The following is a 25,173-nucleotide window of genomic DNA, read 5'->3' as shown; positions in this document are numbered from 1 at the left end:
AGATATGACCACAGTTTAGTCTGACTTCTCTTTCATTTGCTCTTTCAGGAAAGTGTGCTGTGTTGTCATTCAAGGACTTCCTTTCCTGCAGGCCAACTGAAATACCAGAAAATGACGTTCTGCTTTGTGAGAGCCGCTACAATGAGAGTGACAAGCAAATGAAGAAATTCAAGGGGCTAAAGAGGTTTTCACTCTCTGCTAAAGTGGTAGATGATGAAATTTATTACTTCAGGTAAAGTTTTAAAACTAAGGAAGAAAGAACACTTCAGCTCTTAATAAAACAAATGTCAAAATACTATAGTACAGGTTTGGGTTTTTTTGTTTGCTTATTAGGTTTTAAACTAAAGTATTGTACATTTTAAATAGAAAATATTAATTTGGTTAACGATTAAATGAAATCCTCATAATCTTCTGAAGTATGGTAACTGCTCTAACAGTGCTGTTGGCATAGACTTCAGTAATTGTAATGTGGAGGCAGAAATCTTTGGTTCTGGCTCATAGTCTGTCTGTCAAGAGATTACACAGCCCTAGCCGGATAGCTTAATTGATTAGAACATTGTCCCGACACGCCAGGGTTGTGGATTCAATCCCCAATCAGGGCACATACAAGAATCAATCAGTGAATGCATAAATAAGTGGATCAACAATTCAATTCTCTTCCTTCCTCTCCCTTCCTTTTTTTCTCTTTAAGATCAATAAAAAAAATATTTTTTAAAAAAGAAAGATTGGGCCCTGGCCGGTTGGCTCAGTGGTAGAGCATCGGCCTTGCATGCAGGAGTCCCGGATTTGATTCCTGGCCAGGGCATACAGGAGAAGCGCCCATCTGCTTCTCCACCCCTCCCCCTCTCCTTCCTCTCTGTCTCTCTCTTCCCCTCCTGCAGCCAAGGCTCCATTTGAGCAAAGTTGGCCCAGGCGCTGAGGATGGCTCCATGGCCTTTGCCTCAGGTGCTAGAATGGCTCTGGTTGCGACAGAGCAACGCCCCAGATGGGCAGGGGGCATGCTGGGTGGATCCCGGTCAGGCACATGCGGAGTCTGTCTGACTGCCTCCTCATTTCCAACTTCAGAAAAATACAAAAAAAAAAAAAGGCACAGTTCTACGGATTATGAAAATTCTTTTCACTATATATAAGCATCTAAATTCAACTTTGGACCCAGTACTTTTGTGGGTATTCAGCAGAATCTTTTAAAAACAAGCATCCATAAGTAGGTGTGATTTTATAAGTGCACATTTAAGTTACTTTTCTTGCTGACTAAGAGTGTAAATTGCAGATTGCAAGGAGTTATTCCTAGATATTGAGGCAGAACACTGCTTTCTAACCAGTCTTGGTATCATGTTAGGTGACTTTTTTTTTATGTCACTTCTTTTAGAAAACCAATTGTTCCTCAGAAAGAGCCCTCACCTTTATTGGAAAAGAAGATCCAGTTACTAGAAGCTAAATTTGCTGAGTTAGAAGGTGGAGATGATGATATTGAAGAGATGGGAGAAGAGGACAGTGAGGTCATTGAGCCCCCTTCTCTGCCTCAACTTCAGACTCCCTTGGCCAGTGAGCTGGATCTCATGCCCTACACACCCCCACAGGTGAAGGTGACAAGTTCCTGTTACTTTTCTTATTCCTGGCTTTGGTTTGCTGCAGTCTCAAACCAAAGTAAGGAGACATCCAGCCCCTACGTACAGGTTCTGGCAAAACTAGGTTTACAATTGGGAGTAGGCACAGAGTTTATTCTTGTATTATTATTTACTGATTATTGTGTTATTTTCCATATGAATCAACTGTAAACCTAATTTTGTCCCCACCATGTATGTGAGTTTCAACCTGGAATTCTGTAGGAAGGAACCGATATTTTTTTCCTCAATGCCATTACTTATTTTAAAATGTAATATACTTTTAAAATTTTCATAGACTGGCCCTGGCTGGTGGCTCAGTGGATAGAGCATCAGCCCATCATATGGACGTCCAGGTTTGATTCTCAGTCAAGCACAGAGGAGAAGCAACCATCTGCTTCTCTCCCTCCTCCCCTCCTGCAAATAGTGGCTCCATTGGTTCAAGTGTGGCCCCAAGCGCTGAGGATAGCTCCATTGGAGTGCATCAGCCTTAGGCACTAAAAATAGCTCAGTACTTGAGCATTGGCCCCAGATAGGGTTGCTGGGTGGATCCTGGTTGGGCCACATGCGGGAGTCTGTCTTACTATCTTCCCTCCTCTCACCTAAAAAAAAATAATAAAAAGTAAAATTTCATAGACTGCTGTTTTTAATACAGGTTTAGTTAACAAGTTCTCCTTGCCTTGTGATAAAGCAGTGAAAAACAGCATCATTTTGTTGCTTTTATTTCCCTTATATTTTTAGTTTTTTCTTCTTTAGGGCCCCATTTTTTGGTTGAGATGATCTCTGTTGATTTTTTTTCCTCATTCAGAATTTTCTCAAGACTTAATTGTGAGGTCACCATTACAGACTGCAGTCATGAAATTCAGTGAAACTTCCCTTTATTTCTTATATGGTAAGAGGCAAGGAAGAGCTGTATTTTAACAAGAAAATGGCTGTCCATAAATTTGAACTTGTCAATAAAATAGTAACTACTGAACCAAATGTTCCTGGCTTCCAGAAACTTTTAGCAGTTAACCAAATACAGTATTCTGAAGTACTCTAAGAGCTTTCTGTCTTACAGTCTACCCCAAAGTCTGCCAAAGGCAGTGCAAAGAAGGAAGGCTCCAAACGGAAAATCAACATGAGTGGCTACATCCTGTTTAGCAGTGAGATGAGAGCTGTGATTAAGGCCCAGCACCCAGACTACTCTTTTGGGGAGCTCAGCCGACTGGTGGGGACAGAATGGAGAAACCTTGAAACAGCCAAGAAAGCAGAGTATGAAGGTAAATAGAGACTAGACACAACTGTCTCGGCTTTCTAAGCAAGAGGATGTTTTCAGGAATGCACGTGCAAATACTCTCTTATTCTTACCACTTGCACATGAACTTTATGTTGGGGACTGTCTCAAATGGCTCCCATCCAGCAGTTTAAATTCCAGTCTTGTCCTGACTAAGCGCTGACCTTGACTTGGCCTCCGATCCTGATGTGAGTTATTTTTCCTACAGAAAACTTCTCAAACCAGTATATGGCTACTAAAAATTGCATTATTTTCTTCTTTCATTGAGTTCTGTAAGTATACATGGGTTCAGCTGGTGAATGAGATTGTATAGGATGTTAAATATAATTTTGTTAAAATTCATCTGAAAGTGAGCTTTCAAAACCAGTGGTCTTCTGTTAGGGCTTTGATAAGCCGTATGTTTTAACTTCAGGCTGAAGCTTGGCTGAAACTCTTGGTTTACTAGGCCAGTGCTTGCCTGTGCTGTGTCTGCATTCATAGCTACTTTTAAGGCACTTGGGATTTCTTTATAAAGCTCACTGCCTTCATTTTCCTTTTATGCTATAATTAAATCATTTTGGGCCATGAGCTATAACATTCAAGGATTTGGTGATTCTTAGCCATTAGGGACAAATACTTGAGAGAGATGTTTTGTTGTTTTCTTTTTTGTTTGTTTTTTACTATCAGTCATGGTTTTAATAAAGAAATAAGTAGTAAACATTAGATTAGGCAGGACTGTTGCCCTTGGAGCTATATTTTTTTCCATTTGGAATTGTTTGTAATTGTTTATTTTGCCACTTTAGAGTGATCTCTTAGTTGTTGACCACAGTGGCCAACTATTACTCTTCTTAGCCAATCCCAAATCTGTTCTTTTCCACCAAACATAAGGAAATCAATTATTAAGGCTGCTTCCTTTATTAAAGTTAAGGAGTTTCAAAAAAAAACTTTTAAAAATAATTTTACTCTTGCCCTGGCCGGTTGGCTCAGCGGTAGAGCGTCGGCCTAGCGTGCGGAGGACCCGGGTTCGATTCCCGGCCAGGGCACACAGGAGAAGCGCCCATTTGCTTCTCCACCCCTCCGCCGTGCTTTCCTCTCTGTCTCTCTCGTCCCCTCCCGCAGCCAAGGCTCCATTGGAGCAAAGATGGCCCGGGCACTGGGGATGGCTCTGTGGCCTCTGCCCCAGGCGCTAGAGTGGCTCTGGTCGCAACATGGCGACGCCCAGGATGGGCAGAGCATCGCCCCCTGGTGGGCAGAGCGTCGCCCCTGGTGGGCGTGCCGGGTGGATCCCGGTCGGGCGCATGCGGGAGTCTGTCTGACTGTCTCTCCCTGTTTCCAGCTTCAGAAAAATGAAAAAAAAAATAAAATAAAAAAAATTTTACTCTTTTTAGTGATCATAATTGATTGATTATTATAGAACTATCTTACGGGCTTCCCCAAGGATCTCCTGCAGAATCTAATCCAATAAGATGCTCAGCCAGAAAGCACTTGTGTTAAAACTAGTTTGAGAAGCACTCCAAACATTTTTCCTCTTGGAAACTTACAGTACATATTCTTACATTAAAGTCTTTAAGACTTACAGTAAAGAATCTACTTTTTTACCTGGAATATTCTGAAATTTGTCCAGTATTCATGTAATACCTGTTAATAGCCTTAAAAACTAATATTTTGCAGAACATACTTTGAGAAACACTAGTCAGTTGCATAAAAACCTAGAACTTGGGAGAGCTTTGGTATTTCTGACAGTGAAAGTTAAAACCAAATACATGGCTCAGTTGGAGGAGTGTTGGAAATAAAGCTTACATGGTATAAAGCCTGGTCCTGAGTAGAGGAAGCTGGTTATTTTAAATAATGGGGCTGGTTATTTAAAGTGTGAACGAGAGAGAAAAGTCTCTGGAGATAATGTAAAAGTAGAAATGCTGGAGCAGGCTGAAGAGAAGGAAAAATTATGGCTTCTGTGAAATACTCCCAAACTCGAAGGAGGGAGACTGAAATTCAGTTAGAACCAAGTGAGAATGAGTTATAGAACCTCAGCAGTGTCTGTTTGAGACACAGAATCTGAACTTCTGGTGTTTTGACCTGTTGAATTTAAAACCCAGAGTTTGGAGTTTGGCTGATTTCATTTAATTTTTATTTCTAAGACAGCCTAGCTGGACTACCCACAGAAAGAATCAACAGGAGCCAGTCCAGTGTTTGATCCACAGGCCTGAATTTTTCTATTTTCAGCTCCATTTTTTTTTCTCTCCCATTTTACTGTGTCATTTATGTAATGAAATTGTAGAATTCAATGGGGGGGTCTAGATCATCAATGTTTTTTCACTGCTAGCTTAAGGAAATAAATAGGTTGTTTAAATGGCTTCTGTCCCTCACGTTCATTATACACAGGATCTGTAAACTGGGACAGTGTTAGTGAGTTATGACAAATTTATGTAGTCAACTGTGTTGTAGCTGAAGATTTGACTTGTTTGACTTGCACATTCTTATGTAAAAGACTGGAGCTGTTGGTTCTTGATTCTCTTTAAAGCCATGTGACCTAGACCTATATTCCCCCTCCTTGGATCAGCCATTGGTAGGCCTTTTGAATACCATTATGAAGGGTGAATGCGTGGCAGTTGGAGTGTGATAGCAGGGAGTCAGGGGAGTCAGGACCACAGGTTGCTGGTTCTTTCTGAATCCCTGGACAAGTCACCGCCTATCTCCCAGCCTCAGTTTGCCCAGATCAAAAGTGGAAATGATTACCTATTACAGGATGGTGAAGCAAAACAAACCCTGTATTGCGGGAGCTTTGGGAATACACTTTTCTAGAGTTCTCTTGTAAGGCTTCAGCCTGTTAGCTCCCGAAAAAACTGGGAATGTGACCTTTGGGACTACTGGCTATGGAGATGCAGACAGAGCAGTTCAAAGGAGTGAAGGGTCTAGGAAGGTATGTTCCACAGCCCAGAACTGGCACAAGCAAATGCTCCTCTTGCATCTCAGATGAAATAATAGTGAATTCTGGAACTTTTGCTTATTTAGGGTGATTTATGGTCAGTATTGAACTGTTCAACTTCAGGAAAACTGATTCTGTCAGTACATTGTCCATTGCTTCATACGTGTACATATAATTCCCTTCTTCTGATGACTGTAGCCTGGAGTATCATGCGTTTTTTTCCCCCTTGGAGTTTATTAAACATTATCTCTTGGCTTAATTAGAATGTAGAAATTAGCATTTAATATCCTTAAAACCCCTGTGGAAGAGGCAGTGAGCTACTTTTCCCTTACAGGGTTAATTTTCTTCAGCTGCTAAACCCCATAACACTAATAACGAGAGTCCTCAAATCTTAGTAAAATTGGGTACAAGGAATCAGGAAAATATAGTAAGTAACAATTGTGCCAAAAATTATAATGGGCCATGGAATTGCTTCACGTTGAAATTATAAATAATTTGCAATGCTATTAATACTAGAATAATGGTAGCGCTTCTCATCTTCAGGGTGCCTTGTGAGATTAACCACGTTGGTTACGCTGGTGACGTGTTTAAATAAAACCTGTGCTTTCTGAATGTGTGTTGCAGTCTTAACATTCTTGAAATATTTGCAGACCAGTTCTCAAGATGGGCTAGGAAAGCTGGACTCTAGTTACCAAGTGAAATCAGCCCGGCTCCTGTGTTGAGACTAGTCATCTACTGTTCCTTCCATTGAGACAGAACTGTTGCCTGTGTTTTACTAGTCCTGTTGAATGCAATGGATGGTATTTTGAATTCCTGGGTTAAAAACAGAATTGAAAATCTGAAATGCCTTTACAGAGCGGGCAGCTAAAGTTGCTGAGCAGCAGGAGAGAGAGCGAGCAGCACAGCAACAGCAGCCGAGTGCTTCTCCCCGAGCAGGCACCCCTGTGGGGGCTCTCATGGGGGTGGTGCCACCACCAACACCAATGGGGATGCTCAATCAGCAGTTGACACCTGTTGCAGGTAAAAACAGGAGCTAAGACCATTTTTTTCCACTTTAAGAAATTCCTTCATTTTTTTTTTCTCCAGTGAGGAGTAGGCCACAGTCTCTAGGCTTTTCTATGACAGATTCAAAGTTTGAAGTCATCCATGTTGTCCTTACATTGCCTTTCCCATATGGGCAATGCCTCCCCTCTACTCCAGAAATGGGCCCTGGGCCCAATCCTGGGAATTGATAGGGAGCAGCTCTTTCCTAACTGTGGGCGTGGTCTAGCGTTATTCTCCACCCCAGACTGCTCTTGATAGGGTGTTATAGCAGAAAATATAAATAGATCCTGAGTTCTCTTCTAGAGAGACTTCCAAAAGAAAATACAAAACTAGTGTTTAGGTGATGTTGGTTTTCCCGTCTCATTCCAGTATTCAGTTTGCCTTGTTCTGCTGCAGCCATCATTAAAAGACTGACCATTTAAAAATATTTTGACAATGAATTAATTATAAATCCTTTCTTGGTCACCAGTGTGTGTGACTGCTAAGTGAAATAGAAAGGCCTTATTCAATTCATTGTGCCCACTCTGTAATGCTTTTCTATTTAATTACATTAAACTGCATTTTCTGTTAGTATCCCAGTCACATTTTTTTTTTTAAAAGAAAAAAAATGATGAATGTGGTTTGCTTGTGCGTGTTGTCTCTGGTTCTAGTAGCCATAGCAAATTTGGCTCTTCTCGAATTGGATATGCTTGTCTGACATGTCTCCAATGAGAAGCCTGCAGATCACTTCTCTGGTCCCTCCTTTGTGATTTCTCTAAGCCTGGTGAGGTCTATACGAGCCCCCCTCTTTCTTCTTAAGCAAAAGCAGTCTAGCCTCTCTCTGCAGGGAGTCTAAGACAGTGTTGTTCAAGGCAGGCTCATTGGGATGCTGTTTTTGTTTTTGCTTTTTTTGTATTTGCTTTTTGAGGAAGAGTAGCATAGGCTAACTTTTCCATTGTTGCTCCTACCTTTCATGATGGCAGGTTCTCAAATGCAGTGTCGCTGAACTCAGCAGTTGCACTCGCCAAAGCACATCTGAATCATGGCTTTTCAGTACTTTCAGTGTAACTGATGTTGATCTAACAAATCTCATAATCGCCTGCTCTATTCCATGGCCCATTTTGGTTAATGGGGTTCCAAAGGTTTTTAGAAATCAGGCCTTGAACATGGGGACTTTGAAAGTTAGAATTCCCTTGTTGACATCGTTTTGTTCCATTTGATGTGATATTGTAGCACTGTGCCCTTGACTAAAAAGCCGAGGAACACATTAACAAAATGAATTTGAACAGCTAAAAACATTTTTAAAAACTAGCAGCTGCAGCATTTTAGCTCCCTGTTGGGGAATAACATCATAGAGCTCTAATGGGTGAGGAGGATGAGCCCCCTATAGAAAGTCCCTGTTCCATTATTAAGTGTGTGGTGCCCAGATTTATGGGCCATGGGAGTGAAGGGCAAGCAGTTCTCTATAGTAACCAATCTACAGTGGGAACTTTACAGTTAACAGTGGGATCTTTCATGGATTTACAGGTTGCGTAGGGCCTAAATCTTAGCCTTGTTACTCTCTGAGACCAGCTTTGCTTACAAGCATTGAAGCTCATTTGAACACATGTGACTGGGATAATAAATGCCAAAGTACAGTTTAATGAAGACAAGTGTCATGTCTTTTAGTTTTTAATAATTTCTTCAACCACAGCCCGTGAAGGGTACGTTCAGATGGGCTTTTGTAATTGAAAGCAAAGTCTCCTAACATTCTTAAATTCCCACATACCCCTAAAAGTTATATCTGGTGGTGTGGTTAAAAGGCAGTTTGGCAACATTGGATCTCCTCATGTTTAAGGTGATGGTGTCTGTTCAAAAGTAGTTTTTACTTTCTGACTCTCATTTTTTAAAAATGAAATTCATAATCCTGTTTCATGTATGGAGATATTACTATTTAAAATTTGTTTTATTGATTTGTGTAATTATAAGTTTTTCAGTCAGCTTAGATGTGACTAAAGCAGACTGAATTAATCTCTGAATTATCAGTAATTTTATAGCTTTATTAGACTTAACTTTTATAAATTAAATAACTTTTAAATAGTTCTTTAGGGAAAGTGAAAGAGTAAAATTCTTAGAATCTGGTGTTTTTCACTATTTCTCTGAGTCCTTCTACAAAGAGTATTTTATAAAAATGAGGTTTGGCACCAGCCTCACATCCCTGCCTTTGTGCAAGAGGTTGTGTCCAAAGGTGATTGCATTTGTATGTGTGTGGTGGGGGGGGGGGGGGAGCCTTATGTTTTGTTCATTTTGATCATTTCATATCCTAGAAAAATCAAATTGTTTTTCTTGCTTAAAAAAATGTTGTGTGGCTTTAAAGGTTTTTTGATAGATGAGTCTTTGATATTTTGAAATTATTTATTTTTATATTATTTCCTTACACTCCTTTTGCCAAAAATACTTGTTTCTTGAAACTCTTCCCTAGCCAGCAGAAAGTATTTTGTCATGTGAAGATGTACTTTGAAAATAAAGGAATAAAGTCTCTGTTCACAGAAATTCTGTTCCTTATTTAAAATTCTCCCTGTTAAATGAAGGTTTATGTGAGGACATTTGAGAGTGTGGAGACAATGATGACATTTGGCATTTTCTCACTTCAGCAGAGCCTGATTCTCCAGCTATTCCTCCTAAGGTCTGTGTGCAGGCTACGAGTGACCTGGACTTAGGTTGGCTTGGGAGGGTTTAGGTTTTATCTTTATTTTAACTTGTTTTGAGATCTAGAAGTGTAACATCATACGTTATGATGGTACTTAGTGGTTCCCAGTTCAAGCTCAAGCGTGATCCATTCTTGACCAACAGTGGTGAGACTAGAAGAGAGGAAGAGTGGATGTAAAAGTTTTGAAAAATTCTTACCATCCTTCCCCAAGCTGGAGAACCATGCTTTGTGATCAGGGCTGTGTGCTTCATTTCCCTCCATTCCAGTTTCCCTCATATGAGCGTGGGCAGAGTGGAATGATGGGGTATTACTGTTGAATTAGAATTGCAGTTGCAGAACTGGTCACTCTGAACAGCTTGCAGTAATCATGATCTTGGGCAGGCTGTTACTGGAACTCCTCTTTATTTTTAACTGAAAACATGCAGTATATTTATCTCAGGGAAAATAACTACAAATAATAATATACTAAGTACTAATTTATTTAGAAATGTTGGGTTTCATATTTGTAACTTTTTATTTTGTTCATTATTGCAACAAAATAATTGCACTAATTGCTGTTATATCATGCAGTACTAAGGGTGCTTTATTCATTAGTAGTGCATGTGAGAGGTTTGTTATTAGCTCATATTGCATGTTAATGATGCATGTCTGAAATTTGTTGTGTCCTTCAAGGCATGATGGGTGGCTATCCGCCAGGCCTTCCACCTTTGCAGGGCCCAGTTGATGGCCTTGTTAGCATGAGCAGCATGCAGCCACTTCACCCTGGGGGGCCTCCACCCCACCATCTTCCGCCAGGTGTGCCCGGCCTCCCGGGCATTCCACCACCGGGTAAGAACTTCATCTTCATTCACTCATTAATCTCATCTTTGTGTTCTCTTTTTCCTCCCTCAGCCAGTTGTTCCAAGAGGCACTTTCTGCCCATAGTGGGTAGGCCTTCCCTCACTAAGAATCTCAGGGATGTCAGTAGCAGGGCCCGTCCTGTGTGTGGAGCAGGTGGCTCAGCACCTGTGCCCAGGGGCAGCTGGCTGCCTAGCTAATGCACAGGACATAGGGCAGTGACCAGATTTAGCAGACAAAGGGTCAGGAGGTCTACTCTAAAATCATAAGTTTGACATGTGCTAAAAAAAGTCAAGCACAGCCTAGAAATTTTACTGTCTTTATCAGTGAGTAAAGTTTCCCAAATTGCTAGTTGAAAGCCACATATAAAAGCACTTTTTGCTCCTTAGTGCATTTCTTCCTCTGGTTCATTTCTTATCTCACAGGTCTTCTGTGTGGAGTCCCTACTGTATCTCCTGCTTTTCAAACAGCATTTCCGGTGGAACTACAGAGTCACTGATATAGAACTCTTCAGAAATCCTTCAGTCAAGCCTTTTATAAGAAAAAAGGAGGAAACAAATTTGCACTCAACTAGTTTTCTGTATCTGAGTCCCCTAAGAAGTGTGACATAACATTTTAAAGAACAGCATAGTCCTGGTTTGTCTGATGACAGAAGTTCAGAAGTTATTTTATATAGGAACATATAAACAGAGTCTGGAAATAGCTACAGTGTTACTTTATCATTAATTAGCAAGTTGAAAGATTATTAGGAAAGTCACAAGTTCCCATATTAATTGCCATCATATTCAAAAGCTATATCCTTAGCTATAATCTAGTTGGAGGGAATATGACCTTAAGATAACTTGGAATCACGTTTGGTCCATTTTCCAAAATATCAGCTAAAGCTGCCCTGGTCAGATAGGTTAGAACATTGTCCCGAAGTACAGAGGTTGCCAATTTGATCCCCAGTCAGGGCACATACAGGAACAGATCTATGTTCCTGTTTCTCTCTCTCTTTCACCCTTCCTCTCTCTCTAAAATCAATAAAATAAACATTAAAAACCTTTTTTTTAATATTTTTAAAATTAGCTAAAGGCCCAGCCAGATAATAAAATGTAACATTAGATTTGCTTATACCAGTATTGGATCTACTTACTAATTATAGGGTTATACAGAGTTCCAAACTACGGTTCAGAGGGTATACTCAGCAGTGTACAGGGTGAGCAAACATGTTGCCTTGGTCTAGAGCCTCCAGCCTCACTCTTTGTAAGTATTACTAGAGAATGGTCATAACTCCACACAAGTGTTTGATCCAGATGTAGAGGAAATGTTTGTGGGAGTGCACGCTTCATTATGGAAATGGTGTCCTGTGTGTGAGTTGCTACTGTAGCAGGAGTCAGTCATAAAACAGGTGTGCCTGTGTGGCAAATAGAATTGGCCTTATTAATTCTGTGCCTTCTCACCTTGGCATAGGGTGTCTGAGTTAGCCAGACCAGGTTGGAGCTGACTTCTAGGTGCATAGGACTCACTGGGAGCCACATCTAAGGCCAGGTACTCTCTAGGCAGCAGATATCGTTGGTGGGTGTTGGGGCATCACTATTTGCCTTCCCCCTTCATATTGTAAATTGCATTTGAAGAAAACACACCTGATTATAGTCAGGGAGACAAGGAAGAACCCCTCTTAGTACCTACACATGCACATTTCTGATTAGGCTTTGAGGAGATGAGAATTTAGAGAATTCCTCTGGTGACATGGTGAACACTCTCACCTGCTGCCTCCTGGCATGATATTTGTAGAGGAGAGTAGAGGCAGTTGCTGATTTGTTTGTGCTGCTCTGCAAAGATTGATACAGGGAGGCATACTGTGTTGTGGAATCTAAGGTTGGTGACTGTCTGAGAGGTAGAGGGCAGGGGTTAATAATGTGTTGATGGAGCAGCAGCTTAATCACCACAACCTATTCAGTCACTTACACACAATCATTGTGATCCTATCAGGTGATCCAGGTACTCTTCTGGATACTTGGAATATAAAAATCCCTGCTTTGTAAACAGAAAGCTTATTTTTACTTATTTTTTTTATCTCTAACAAATGTCTAATACTTCCTGGAAGTAGCTTTTAGTCAATCTGAACCTTAGAATAGTGGGCTGATTCTGCCTGATCAAAATGTTAGCATTTTGAATCCAGAGAAACTAACTATAAAACATGAAGTTACCTCCTCTTGACCATTTTATACAGCCAGCAAGAGTTAATATGTAAACAGCTCATCAGGATTTTGGTTGTGGTTTGTTAGTTTTTAATGAACTGGGTTTCTTGCCTCTTTCTTTGTTTTGAGAATAGTAAATGGATAATTTTGAGATGATCATAATAAACCTAGACACTAAATTTAGGACATCTCATTATCAGCTAGTAGTACCTGTGAGACAGAAATTGTTTATGAGGAGTCACCAAGGGAAGTTTACAAAATTATTATCAGATACATCTATAGTACAGACATAGTAGAACCATGAAATCTTTCTCTTTCCCTTTGTCATTTTGCATTTAAAGTGGTAGCAGTGAGGCTGTTCTGCTTTCAGATGTTCCCTTTTCACAGTGCTGCTCTGTCAGATGAAAGTGTCCTTTCTCTGCCAACATTAGTGACTCCAGTCAGAACCAGAGTTACTGGTGGTCTGTGAAGGGACAGCAAGAATGTGCCTCCAGCCTCCACAAAGCTCATTTAACTGTACATTTGCAAAACCTCTTCCCTGTGTCCTTCATTGTGCTAGCACACTGCATACAGCTGACCCTGATAGAATGCTATTATTGCTGGAGTTAAACACAGGCTACAGTTACAGGAAAATGTGTTGTCGGAAGAAAAACACCTTGAAAAGAGGTGCATGATGACTATAATTTACCTAGAGAAACACTAGAATTTTTGTAGGGTTCAAATCATTTCTAAGTCATGAATAATTAATACACATCTGACAGTTTATACTAGCGTTGTAAAATACCTGAAAACAAGAGAATAGGAATTTTCTGTTTGAATGCTACATCCTATTTGGGTGCTTAGGATTCCTATCTACAAAGACTCAAAGGCAGAGATCCATAGGCTTGCATTATCAATGCTTTCATTTCTTATCGGTCAGTAGTTTTTCAGTTATGTCAACCAGAGCCTCTAATTGAGACACTGCATTCTGAATTACAGGTGTGATGAACCAAGGGGTGGCCCCTATGGTGGGGACACCAGCAGCAGGTGGAAGTCCATATGGACAGCAGGTGAGCTTCCCAGTTGAATTTTCTAGGACTTGACAGAATTCATGTTATTCTCTTTCTCAGAACATGTGCTGAGTATTTTTCCCTCACTATGTGGTCTGTGCTCTTTCAGGTAGGAGTTTTGGGGCCTCCAGGGCAGCAGGCACCACCTCCATATCCTGGCCCACATCCAGCTGGCCCCCCTGTCATACAGCAGCCAACAACGCCCATGTTTGTGGCTCCTCCTCCAAAGACCCAACGGCTTCTCCACTCCGAGGCCTACCTGAAATATATTGAAGGACTCAGTGCTGAATCCAACAGCATTAGCAAGTGGGACCAGACTCTGGCAGGTAAGGAAAGTCCTTCTCAATAAGCCTTTACGAAATCCACACTTTGTTAAAGTCCTCTTGCTGCCCCTGGCTAGAAAACTTGGTTGGTTGGTTGGTTGGTTGGTTGGTTGGAACATCATCCCAGAGCGTAGAGGTTGCTGGTTCCATTCCCCAGTCAGGGCACATACAGGAGCATCTCGGTGTTCCTGTCTCTCCCTGCCTCTCAAAAAATAAAGAAAATGTAAAAAGTCCTCTTGTGGCTATTAGCATATTATAGCATAGGGCAAATACCCATTTTTTTTATACAAGTTAAGTAAATGGTATACAGTATTTAATAGAAGGGTTTGGAGTTTCTTTGTATATTAACTTCACACTTGGAACTTTTTTTGTTTGTTTGGTTTTTTTTGCTGAATTTGAAAGCTTAGTTTTGTCATAAACATCACTGCCACCTTTTTAAATATATTCTGAATTCTTTCCATAATGTTTTAGGTATTTAGGCATTAGCATAAATGCATTTGAATGAATTAAAATTTATTTTACCTCAATTTTTAAAAAATAAAAAATACTAGAAAATGTTATATTTATTATTTAATTTATTCTAAACCAAATTTGATAATATACTTTTTTTTTAAGTGGTAGGTACATTTTCCCTTTCTTCACGTTTACCTTTTTAGGAATTTTTGTTAACATGGAACTAATTATTAAATATCATGAGTTCTGCCTGACCAGGCAGTGGCATAGTGGGTAGAGCATCAGACTGGGATGCAGAGGACACAGGTTTGAAACCCCAAGATCGCCAGCTTGAGCATGGGCTCACCAACTTGAGCACGGGATCACTGGCTTGAATGTGGGATCATAGACATGATCCCATGGTCGCTGGCCTGAGCCCAAAGGTCTCTAGCTTGAGCCCAAGGTTGCTGGCTTGAGCAAGGGGTCACTCGCTCTGCTGTAGCCACCACCCCTCCCCCATCAAGGCACATATGAGAAAGCAATCAATGAACAACTAAGGTGCCGCAACAAAGAGCTGATGCTTCTCATCTCTCTCCCTTCCTGTTTGTCCCTCTCTTTGACGGTCTCTGTCTCTGTCAAATAATTCATATATATATATATATCATGAGTTCCTACAACAAAATATTACTGACCCAATATTTTAGATGTTTGTACAGCTCTAGTGTCCATTTCTGGAGAGAATTCATTATATTGTATAGCTCTTTTTGAAGTCATTATTATAAATTATGTTTTCTAAAAAGTTTTTTTTTTAACCAAGATGTCTAATAAAATGATATAAGAAATTTGCTTGGAGTCTGACCTGTGGTATCTCAGTGGATAAAGGTCAACCTGGAACACTGAGATCAACAGTTCAAAACCCTAGGCTTGCCCCCAGTCAAGCCATATATGAGAAGCAACAGAGTTGATGCTTCCTGCTCCTCCCCACCCACTCTCCCCCACCTTTCTCTCTCTCTCTTCTCTCTCTCTAAAATCAATAAATAAAATCTTTTCTTAAAAAAACAGATATTTGCCTGACCTGTGGTGGCGCAGTGGATAAGGTGTCAACCTGGGAATGCTGAAGTCACCGGTTCAAAACCCTGGGCTTGCCTGGTCAAGGCACATATGGGAGTTGATGCTTCCAGCTCCTCCCCCCTTCTCTCTCTCTGTCTTTCTCCTCTCTAAAAATGAATAAATAAATTAAAAAAAAAAAAAAACAGATATTTGGGCCCTGGCCGGTTGGCTCAGTGGTAGAGGGTCAGCCTGGCGTGCAGAAGTCCCGGGTTCGATTCCCGGCCAGGGCACACAGGAGAAGTGCCCATCTGCTTCTCCACCCCTCCCCCTCTCCTTCCTCTCTGTCTCTCTCTTCCCCTCCCGCAGTGAGGCTCCATTGGAGCAAGGATGGCCTGGGCGCTGGGGATGGCTCCTTGGCCTCTGCCCCAGGCGCTAGAGTGGCTCTTGTCACAACAGAGCGACACCTCGGAGGGGCAGAGCGTCGCCCCCTGGTGGGCGTGCCAGGCGGATCCCAGTCTGGCGCATGCAGGAGTCTGTCTGACTGTCTCTCCCTGTTTCCAGCTTCAGAAAAATACAAAAAAATAAATAAATAGATATTTGCTTGAACCCTAGCTGAGTAGCTCAGTTGGTTAGAGCGTCGTCCTGATACACCAAGGTTGTGGGTTCCATCCCTGGTCAGGGAACGTACAGGAGCCTACCAATAAATGCATAAATAGGTGCATCTTTCTCTCTTTCTCTCTCTCTCTCAAATAAATAAATAAATAAATTTGAAAGAAGCTTGCTTGGAAATATTCTGCCTAGTTAAAATTCATAATAATAAATGTATTTATGTTTTGATAAATCTATCAGACCTGAGGATTAGGGTAATATTTGTTGCTACTTTCCTCTCTGTATTTTAATTTTTAGCTCGAAGACGTGATGTCCATTTGTCAAAAGAACAAGAGAGCCGCCTACCCTCTCACTGGCTGAAAAGTAAAGGGGCCCATACTACCATGGCAGATGCACTCTGGCGCCTTCGGGATTTGATGCTCCGAGACACCCTAAACATTCGCCAAGCATACAACCTAGAAAACCTTTAATCACATCTATGCGTTTCTTTTATAGAAGCATAAAGAGTTTTGTGGTATAGTAGCCATTTTAGTTATTGGGGGTGGGGGAGGAACAAAGGATGATAATTTTTATTGCATTTTACTGTACATCACAAGGCCATTTTTATATAAGGACACTTTTAATAAGCTATTTCAATTTGTTTTTGTTTTATTAAGTTGACTTTATCAAATACATAAAGATTTTTTGCATATATTTCCTTTGTTTAAAACTAGTTTCATAATTGGTTGTATATGTGGAGTTGGAGTTTTATCTTTTTACTTGTTGCTGTGGAATTGAAATCATCAAAGGTTTTGTCATGGATTGGGTTTTTTTGTTTCTTTGGTTTTTGTTTTTTATAAAAGAACAAACAGTTTAAAAAAATATGTATGTATATACACACACACACATACACACAAAAGTTTACACATTAGTTTAAGTTGATAATGAAATGTGAAGTAGGTCCTAGTTTACATCTTAGGGAAGTATACTTGTGTCTGTTTCATGTGCCTGAATATCTTAAGCCACTTTTGCAAAAAGTGTTTGTTACAGGTTAAGTGAAAGGTTGTTGTTTAGGTTATTTGTGTTTGGTAGACATGGCACATTCTCGCTGCAGAAATTTGGAGTCAGTGCTGTGCAGCTTTTTGTAGTTGGTGCATCTCCTGGACACCTGGAGGGAGAGAGCACTTTTTCTTGTGCTGAGTTAGGCATCTGTGGTGTCGATTATTTTTATAGAACTTGTGCACAACCCTGAATTTTAGTTTTGGCAGGTAAGTTTAAGGGTACTTTTGATCTATTTATAATATATTCACAGTTCATGCCTGTACATGTTAGATGATTTAAAATTTTAAATCTCTTACATTGAAAAACATTGAAGCTCATCTTTAAGAAAGCATTGAGGTGTCCATGTAGGTGATTTTTCTTTAAACCTAACACCTAACCTAACATAGGGAAGGGAGTGCATAACCAGATACGAGCTGCATCAGAAGCATAATTGTAAAAGGGTAGATCGCCTGTGTAAGCAAATGTTTTAGTATTTTTTGTTTCCTCATCAGATGTGGCATTTTTTTTCTTCTAAGTTTCATTGTAATTCTTAACCAGAATTTAAGACATTCTAAAATATTTAAAACTTGTGCATTTTAATTTCAAGAGAAAGGAATCATAATTTAAGAAAATGCTCATGAAAAAGACCGTTATAGATCCCAAACACTTGGACTTGGTGACCCTGTCTCTCTTATATGGCCCTAGATAAACTTTTGGAGGCAATGTACCATGCTCAGACAGGTAAAAGCATCAGATGTGCAACAGTATTTCACTAGGCTTTTGGAAACCTGCTTTATTGTAACAGGGTGGTTGCCATTGTGGTGGACTCTTGCACTGCTGTTTGTAAGTTGAAAGAGTGACTCTCAGAGGATACTTTTTTTCTTTTAGTCTAGTATGAATCAATATCTGGATATTTAATTACCATTCTTACTAAATCATGGGGACAAAGAGTGTTGAATGGGAAAAAGTCTCTTGTATCTAGATAGGAGGCCCTTGTGACTTTATTGCCTATAGTCAACCACTGGATCTCAGTTTGCATCAAGTATTTTAAATAATTTTGAATATTTTAAAAAATGTATTGCAGTAGTATGTCAGTACCTTATTGTTAAACTAAATCAGAAAAATCTTCAGTTCCTGGTTATTTGGGCAATTGAATCATCATGGACTGTATAATACAATCAGATTATTTTATTTCTAGACATCCTTGAATTACACCAAAGAACCTGAAATTTAGTTTTGGTTAAGTTATTTATTTATTTCATATGCCCATTTTATTTCCCTTTTTTAAGGTCTGAATGAGTCTTCCTGGGAAGCCTCTAAAAACTCTTCACTGTGGGCTACGTGGGGCATTAGAAGCCAGAGCACTCCTCCTCCGGCCTCCTTCCCAGTGTCTAGAGGTGCTGTAGGAACCACAGATCCGACCAAGAGATTCCCTAAGGCAGTGCAGAGCTGGGCCAGGGGGCCACTAGGCAGGCCCTAATTTTTTCTTTTTTAAAAAAACAACTATTTATTTTAGAATCATGTTTTTCTGTATGTTACCTTGGAGAATATCAGTTAATATTTAGGATATTAGATTTGAGATCAGCCATCTTCCAAAAAAGAAAATAAAGCAAACAAAAAAAGTCCTGATTTAAGAAAGTACAAGTTAACTGTACATCGTTTTTTATGGGTTTTAGGAACTGTATTAATATGGCTTAGAAAGCATAATGGCCTAAATGTTTTCAAAATGTAAGTTCATGTAGAAAAGAATTTTATGTGGGTGGGGGATCTATAGGTTCAAAATAGTATGTCAGCCAACTGATTTATAAAAGACCGTGTACTGTTTTGTTTTTGAAACCACCCTCCTCTTCCTATGAGGAAGAAGTAAGAGGGAATGCTTCTTTGTGTAAAAGCTTCAAATTGATGGTGTTGACTTTTGAGCTTGAACATTTTCAGACCTGATTAAAACTTGGTTTATTATAATTTCTGGATCAAAAGAGTTTTAAGTGGTAATTAGTCTTACAATGTGTATGTATCCTATGTTTGTTCATCTAAAGCTTTTTAATCCAAATAAAAATGGAGTTTGCAAAGTGATTTGGACTAACCAGGTTTGGTTGTTTTGTTAAAGCTTATGTCAGATAATAGTTTCAAACAGGTTTCATTCCTGCAAGCTTTAATTTTATGCTGACAGGGATATGGCTGCTAATTAAGAGAAGAGAGTTCCTCAGGTGGAGGTAAAAGTCAGTGTCCAGACACTGGTTCAGGGCTCAGGCTGCATTAACACAGAAACTGAATGTAATCACAGTGCAACCTGACATGCCCCACACCAAACCTCTCAGGCTGGCAGTCAAGGAATTCCTAATATGTCCTCAGCATGAGCAGAAATGCAGGTTGAAGTTCAAATTGAGGAGTTACTGATAGCAGAAGGTAAGGAAAGCATGTCCTAGATCATAAAGCTGTGTAACTTGTTTCAAATAGTCAGCTATCTGTGGCCAAAGAGACAAATGGCCCATATATCTGCTTATCATACTTATAAGCTGTTAAAACATGACCACATTTTTAATACAAAGTGTTGGTAAAATCAACCAACTCTTTTTCTCTAATATCACTTTGCAAATACTGTGGTTCTGTTCTCCTAAGAGTTGAGGGTTGTACTACCATCTATGCTCATGAGTATATTCTGAATGATCATTGATGTATAAACATTCCAGCTAAACACTATTGAGCAAATACTGCTAAGTATTACTCTGTTCATTTATGGTTTGGAAGTGTGCTAGGTCAGCTGAATGCAAGTTCAGAGCTAAACAAATAGACTATTTCTATCCCCAAAATAAATGTATTTATTGGATTGCACATAAAAATGGCAAGGAATTCCACACGTGTGAAGACTAAAAATGGATAATGTTCTACTAGGAGAGAAATTGCTTTGGAAAACACCACATTCCAATTGTTATTTTTTAATTGAATTTATTGAGGTGACACTGGTTAATGAAATTATACTGGTTTCAGGTGCCCAATTCTACTACAACTCTGTATACTGTATTGTGTATTCACCCCCTCAAGTGAAGTCTTTGTCCATCACAACTTATCCCCCCATACCCTCTACCATCTTCCCCCTACCTAATTGCATTGTTTTTTCAAAGAGAGATTACTCTGTTAGAAAAGTCCAATTTAAAGAGACTATTGTGATTAAGTTACACAGAGATTAAGATCAGAAATTTAGACAAAACTTCCAAAATAGGACTGCTAGATGAACAAAGTTACTATGTGCTTAAATTAGGTACTTTCCCTATCAGTTCAGATGATAAGGTGAGGCTCCAAGGCCCCAACACTACAGTGGAGGTAGATCTGAAGTAAAAAAGCTAATTCGGCTTTTGTCGTGACAGAATGAGTTTATGGGGCTTTTTAAATTTATTAAATTTTTTGCCTTGTAGTTGACACTAGGGGGCACTGCATTTCTATAATCAGCATATAAGAGCAGTGCCCTTTAAATTATTCAAGTTCCCTTAAATAGTTCTAGTGTCTGATAGGGTCCAGTCATATTGCTTAGGGGAGTTTTCTGAGGCAAAGTTAAAAAACTTGCAAGTTGGTTAACAAAGATTAGTTCTTACTCTGTAGTATCCAAACTAATGTGTTATGAAAAGTATCTTCTATTTAATACAATAATTGGTTTGCTAGCCTCATTGCCTTGAAGTCAGAAATTGCCCAACATCGTGAAAGGTTTGTTGTCCTTCAATAAATCAACACTAATATGTATATATTTTGCATTTTTTAAAGATTTACTGATTTTAGAGGGGGTGGGGAGGAGTGGGAAGCATCAGCTCATAGTAGTTGCTTCTCATATATGCCTTGACCAGGCAAGCCTGGAGTTTTGAAACAGCAACCTCAAAAAGTGTTCCAGGTTGGCACTCTATCCACTGCACCACCACCACAGGCCCAGCATACATATATTTAAAAAGAAGAAAATTCAAGGGAAGGTTAACACAAATTTTAGGTTAGTGATTCTCTCTAGGATGGAAGCAGGAAGGTGAGCCAGGGAAAAAACTCACAGCAGACAGATATTAACTGATGGTTTTATTAGCATTTACAACTCTTCTTTGTAAAAGAGTGTATGTTACATATTCTCTATATGTATCAAATATTACCTAATTTATTATGCAGCAGTCTAAGCAAAATGCCTGTGAGGTTCGGTTGACCGTCATTTTTTTTTTTAATATTTATTGATTTGAGAGAGAGAGAAAGGAGGAGGAGCATCAATCTGTTCCGGTATGTGCCCTGGCCAGGGATCAAACCAGCAACCTCTGTGCTTCAAGACAATGCTCTTAACCAACTGAGCTCTCCAGCCAGGGCAACCAGCAATTCTTGAGGTGATGCAAATGCACATGAAAACCACCTTCCTCTCCCTGGCTGCTGGTCATCACTGGTCTTCACACTCACTGCATCTCTGGGCAATGACTCTGAGCTTGCTGTAGGTAGTGCTTTAATGAAATATGAATAATCGGTGGCTTTTTATTTATACTGAGTTGGTTGTAACAAATGGGCTAACATTGGAGGGGGAAATCCCTAAATTTTAAGAAGAGATGTGTTTGACAGAGGTCATTTGCTTTTTATTCATGGAAGATAGAAACTATTTTGAAACTAGTCTTATTATTTGTAGCTATTTTCTTGTTTGAAAAGATGTAGGCTGTAGGTTATCCAAGTGTGGAAAGATCCCTTTGCTTTTTCCACCAGTTGACCCAAACTTTTTCTGGGTCACATTGCAAAATCTCTAACAGACTGAGCCTCTAACTTAGCAGAAGTCCAGGCATCCCCGAACTGCGGCCCCCTGAGGCCATTTATCCGCCCCCCCACACTACACTTCCGGAAGGGGCACCTCTTTCATTGGTGGTGAGAGGAGCACTGTATGTGGCGGCCCTCCAACGGTCTGAGGGACAGTGAACTGGCCCCCTGTGTAAAAAGTTTGGGGACCCCTGCTTTACGCTGTCAAGTTTGTTTCTTAGGGAAAGAGCAGCGTTTTGACCTTTTATTTAGCAATGGTTTAAAAGTAATGTCTTTATCAGAGGGGTGTGAAACCTGTCCCCACTGCAGCCACTTAGCCTTCGTGCCAGAGTCCTCAAGGAATTCCAGCCCTTGAATGTTAACGGAACCAAGCAAGGGAAGGAGTTTTAACAATTCACAAGGAGCACTTGATATGAGCAATGTTGTCCATCAAGAATTCTCATCACCCCAGCAAAATGTTCCTAGTGGCAGCTGGCAGATATGTTATCTGCATAATTATACTGGTTACAATGATTTTCTTGTTCATATTTTGTTTTTTAATTTTAGAGAGAACATTGATTTGTTGTTCCACTTATTTACGCATTTATCGGTTGATTGTTGTGTGAGCCCTGACCAGGGATCAAACCTACAACCTTGGCGTATCAGGACGGTGTTCTAATCAACTGAGCTCCCCAGTTGGGCCTACTTAAACCTTACTTTTACGTCCATGATTAAATCTGAATTCTTCAAAAAGTTTATAATCGCTTGCCTAAAAAAAGGATTTCACTACCAATTCAGGCTACACTGAAAAAGTATCCTGATTGATCCTCGAATTGTTTAGGAAATAGTTTATGAAGTAGATTCAGTGACGTTTTAGGAAAAAATAATTTTCCCACACATGCTGTCCCACAATGACCTGGGAAGTATTCATGCAGAGATAGGAAAACTATTAAAATACTTTAATGGGGGGGGGGGGCACAAAGAAAACTAGATAGAAGGTGACAGGACAATCTGACTTTGGGTGATGGGTATGCAACATAATTGAACAAGATAACCTGGACATGTTATCTTTGAATATATGTATCCTGATTTATTGATGTCACCCCATTAAAAAAATAAAATTATTAAAATTAAAAAAAAAATACTTTAAGAGCAAGAGATCTGGAAAGTGCATTTTTATTTGTATTTATTTTACAAATTGAGATTTTATTCTTGAAAACCTGCTCAAACTTTGGTTAAAAACAGTCTGTGGCCTTTTTGCCTGGGGCCACTTTCATTCAGCCCCTCAGCCTTCCACCCTGCTCAGTGGCAAAAGCATTAGGTGGCTTTACCAGTGTGTGAGACTAGTCTCAAAAAACCCAGCTTTATTTAAAAAAAAAAAAAAAAAAGAAAAAGAAAGGAAAAAAAAGGCCTGGCCAGGCGGTGGCGCAGTAGATAGAGCGTCAGACTGGGATGCGGAAGACCCAGGTTCAAGACCCCGAGGTCACCAGCTTGAGCGCAGGCTCATCTGGTTTGAGCAAAAGCCCACCAGCTTGAATCCAAGGTCACTGGCTCCAGCAAGGGGTTACTCGGTCTGCTGAAGGCCCGCAGTCAAGGCACATATGAGAAAACAATCAATGAACAACTAAGGTGTTGCAATGCGCAATGAAAAACTAATGATTGATGCTTCTCATTCTCTCTCCGTTCCTGTCTGTCCCTGTCTATCCCTCTCTCTGACTCACTGTCTCTGTAAAAAAACAAACAAACAAACAAAAAAAACAGCTTTAGCTTGACCAGGCAGTGGTGCAGTGGATAAAGCATTGGACTAGGACACGGAGGACCCAGATTCAAGACCCTAGGTCACCAGCTTGAGCATGGGCTCATCTGGTTTGAGCAAGGCTCACCAGTTTGAGCACAAGGTTGCTGGCTTGAGCAAGGGGTCACCTGGTCTGCTGGTCAAGGTACATATGAGAAATCAATCAATGAACAATTAAGGAGTTGCAACAAAAAACTGATGTTTCTCGTCTCTCTCCCCATCTGTCCCTCTCTCTGTTTCTGCCACACACAAAAAAAACAAAAACACAGCTTTACTGCCAGAGAAGACGGTATCAATTTGGGGGACAGGACAATTTTATCAACTAAAAGTGAAGGGAAATGAACTAGAAAAACCTGCAACTGTGCTAACCTGATATTGCCATCTTAGTTTGGACAAGTAGTGGATCAGTCAGATTTAACTGGGAAAACCTAAAAATGAGAAAACCATATAAAGGCGACAGAAGTCTCCGTCATAGCTTGCTGCTGGAACCAAGCAATCTGGGCAGTAAGTAATTGCAGTGGACACAAAGGAACTTTTTGGGATGACAGGGGTATCCTAAAACTGAACTGGAATTGAGTGATTGATTTTTTGTGATATAGGAATTACACCTCAATAAAGCTGTTTTTAAAAAATCTTTGCCTACTGGGAAAAGAATCTACCATTAGTACAATCAAGAAGAAAAACTTTCTACATATTTTTTTATTATCACAAAATATTCACTACTCCTTGAAGAACATTATTAACCCAATAGGTACTTTACTAGTTATTCTAGGTAGGATGTTGGCTATTACATATTATACTCATTTTTATTATTTTTTTTTTTTATTTTTTTTTTTTACAGAGACAGAAAGTCAGAGTGAAGGATAGACAAGGACAGACAGGAACGGAGAGATGAGAAGCATCAATCATCAGTTTTTCGTTGCGCATTGCAACACCTTAGTTGTTCATCGATTGCCCTCCCATATGTGCCTTGACCATGGGCCTTCAGCAGACCGAGCAACCCCTTGCTTGAGCCAGCGACCTTGGGTCCAAGCTGGTGAATCTTTGTTCGAACCAGGTGAGCCCACGCTCAAGCTGGCGACCTCGGGGTCTTGAACCTGGGTCTTCCGCATCCCAGTCCGATGCTCTATCCATTGGGCCACCGCCCGGTCAGGCTCATTTTTATTTTTGTAAGAATTATTATATTCAACCATTAAAATGATATCTGATTTTCTTTTTCTGAAGTAGACTGCCCGTTATTTGGAGCTTTCTATATACTGAATTGAATTGCAATAAAATACCAGTTGTTGAGTTTAATAGATGATCAAAAACAATCAAAAACTAAGGAATACCTAAGGAAATTATAAATGTAGACCTGCCTCTTTATTGCTAATATTTCACCTTTTATTTCAGTAGAGTCAAATTGACCTGACTCGGATATGTCTTTGTATCAGACACACTTGCCAAAGTTCAAAAATGCCATTTGCTGGCAACTAGACAATGCAAATTCTTGATTAAATTGCCTAGAACCCTGGTCGGCAAACTGTGGCTCACAAGCCACATGCGACTCTTTGGCCCATTGAGTGTGGCTCTTCCACAAAATACCACATGCGGGCGCTACCTCGATAAGGAATGTACCTACCTATAGAGTTTAAATTTAAA

At 40.0% G+C, this 25,173-nt stretch overlaps 1 protein-coding gene across 30 annotated transcripts in view; it reads left to right on the top strand.

Annotated features, from left to right (window-relative positions):
* PBRM1 (polybromo 1) overlaps positions 1-19,073 on the top strand; it is a 162,647-nt gene extending 143,574 nt beyond the window's left edge. For 14 of the 30 annotated variants that reach the window (XM_066245860.1, XM_066245863.1, XM_066245862.1 and 11 more), the window contains 8 exons: positions 49-232; positions 1,370-1,580; positions 2,665-2,866; positions 6,641-6,805; positions 10,170-10,325; positions 13,496-13,566; positions 13,676-13,892; positions 16,278-19,073. In XM_066245860.1, the coding sequence (XP_066101957.1) occupies positions 49-232; positions 1,370-1,580; positions 2,665-2,866; positions 6,641-6,805; positions 10,170-10,325; positions 13,496-13,566; positions 13,676-13,892; positions 16,278-16,450 (1,379 nt within the window). In that variant the 3' untranslated portion in view covers positions 16,451-19,073. Of the gene's footprint in view, positions 1-48; positions 233-1,369; positions 1,581-2,664; positions 2,867-6,640; positions 6,823-10,169; positions 10,326-13,495; positions 13,567-13,675; positions 13,916-16,277 lie in introns of those variants that run through there. The other 16 variants (XM_066245879.1, XM_066245878.1, XM_066245877.1 and 13 more) reach the window with 4 other exon arrangements.
* The last annotated feature ends 6,100 nt before the right edge of the window (positions 19,074-25,173 follow it).

Source organism: Saccopteryx bilineata, chromosome 10, assembly GCF_036850765.1.
Source record: "Saccopteryx bilineata isolate mSacBil1 chromosome 10, mSacBil1_pri_phased_curated, whole genome shotgun sequence".
Classification (NCBI taxonomy): Eukaryota; Metazoa; Chordata; class Mammalia; order Chiroptera; family Emballonuridae; genus Saccopteryx; species Saccopteryx bilineata.
This window is presented reverse-complemented; position numbering and strand designations above follow the sequence as displayed.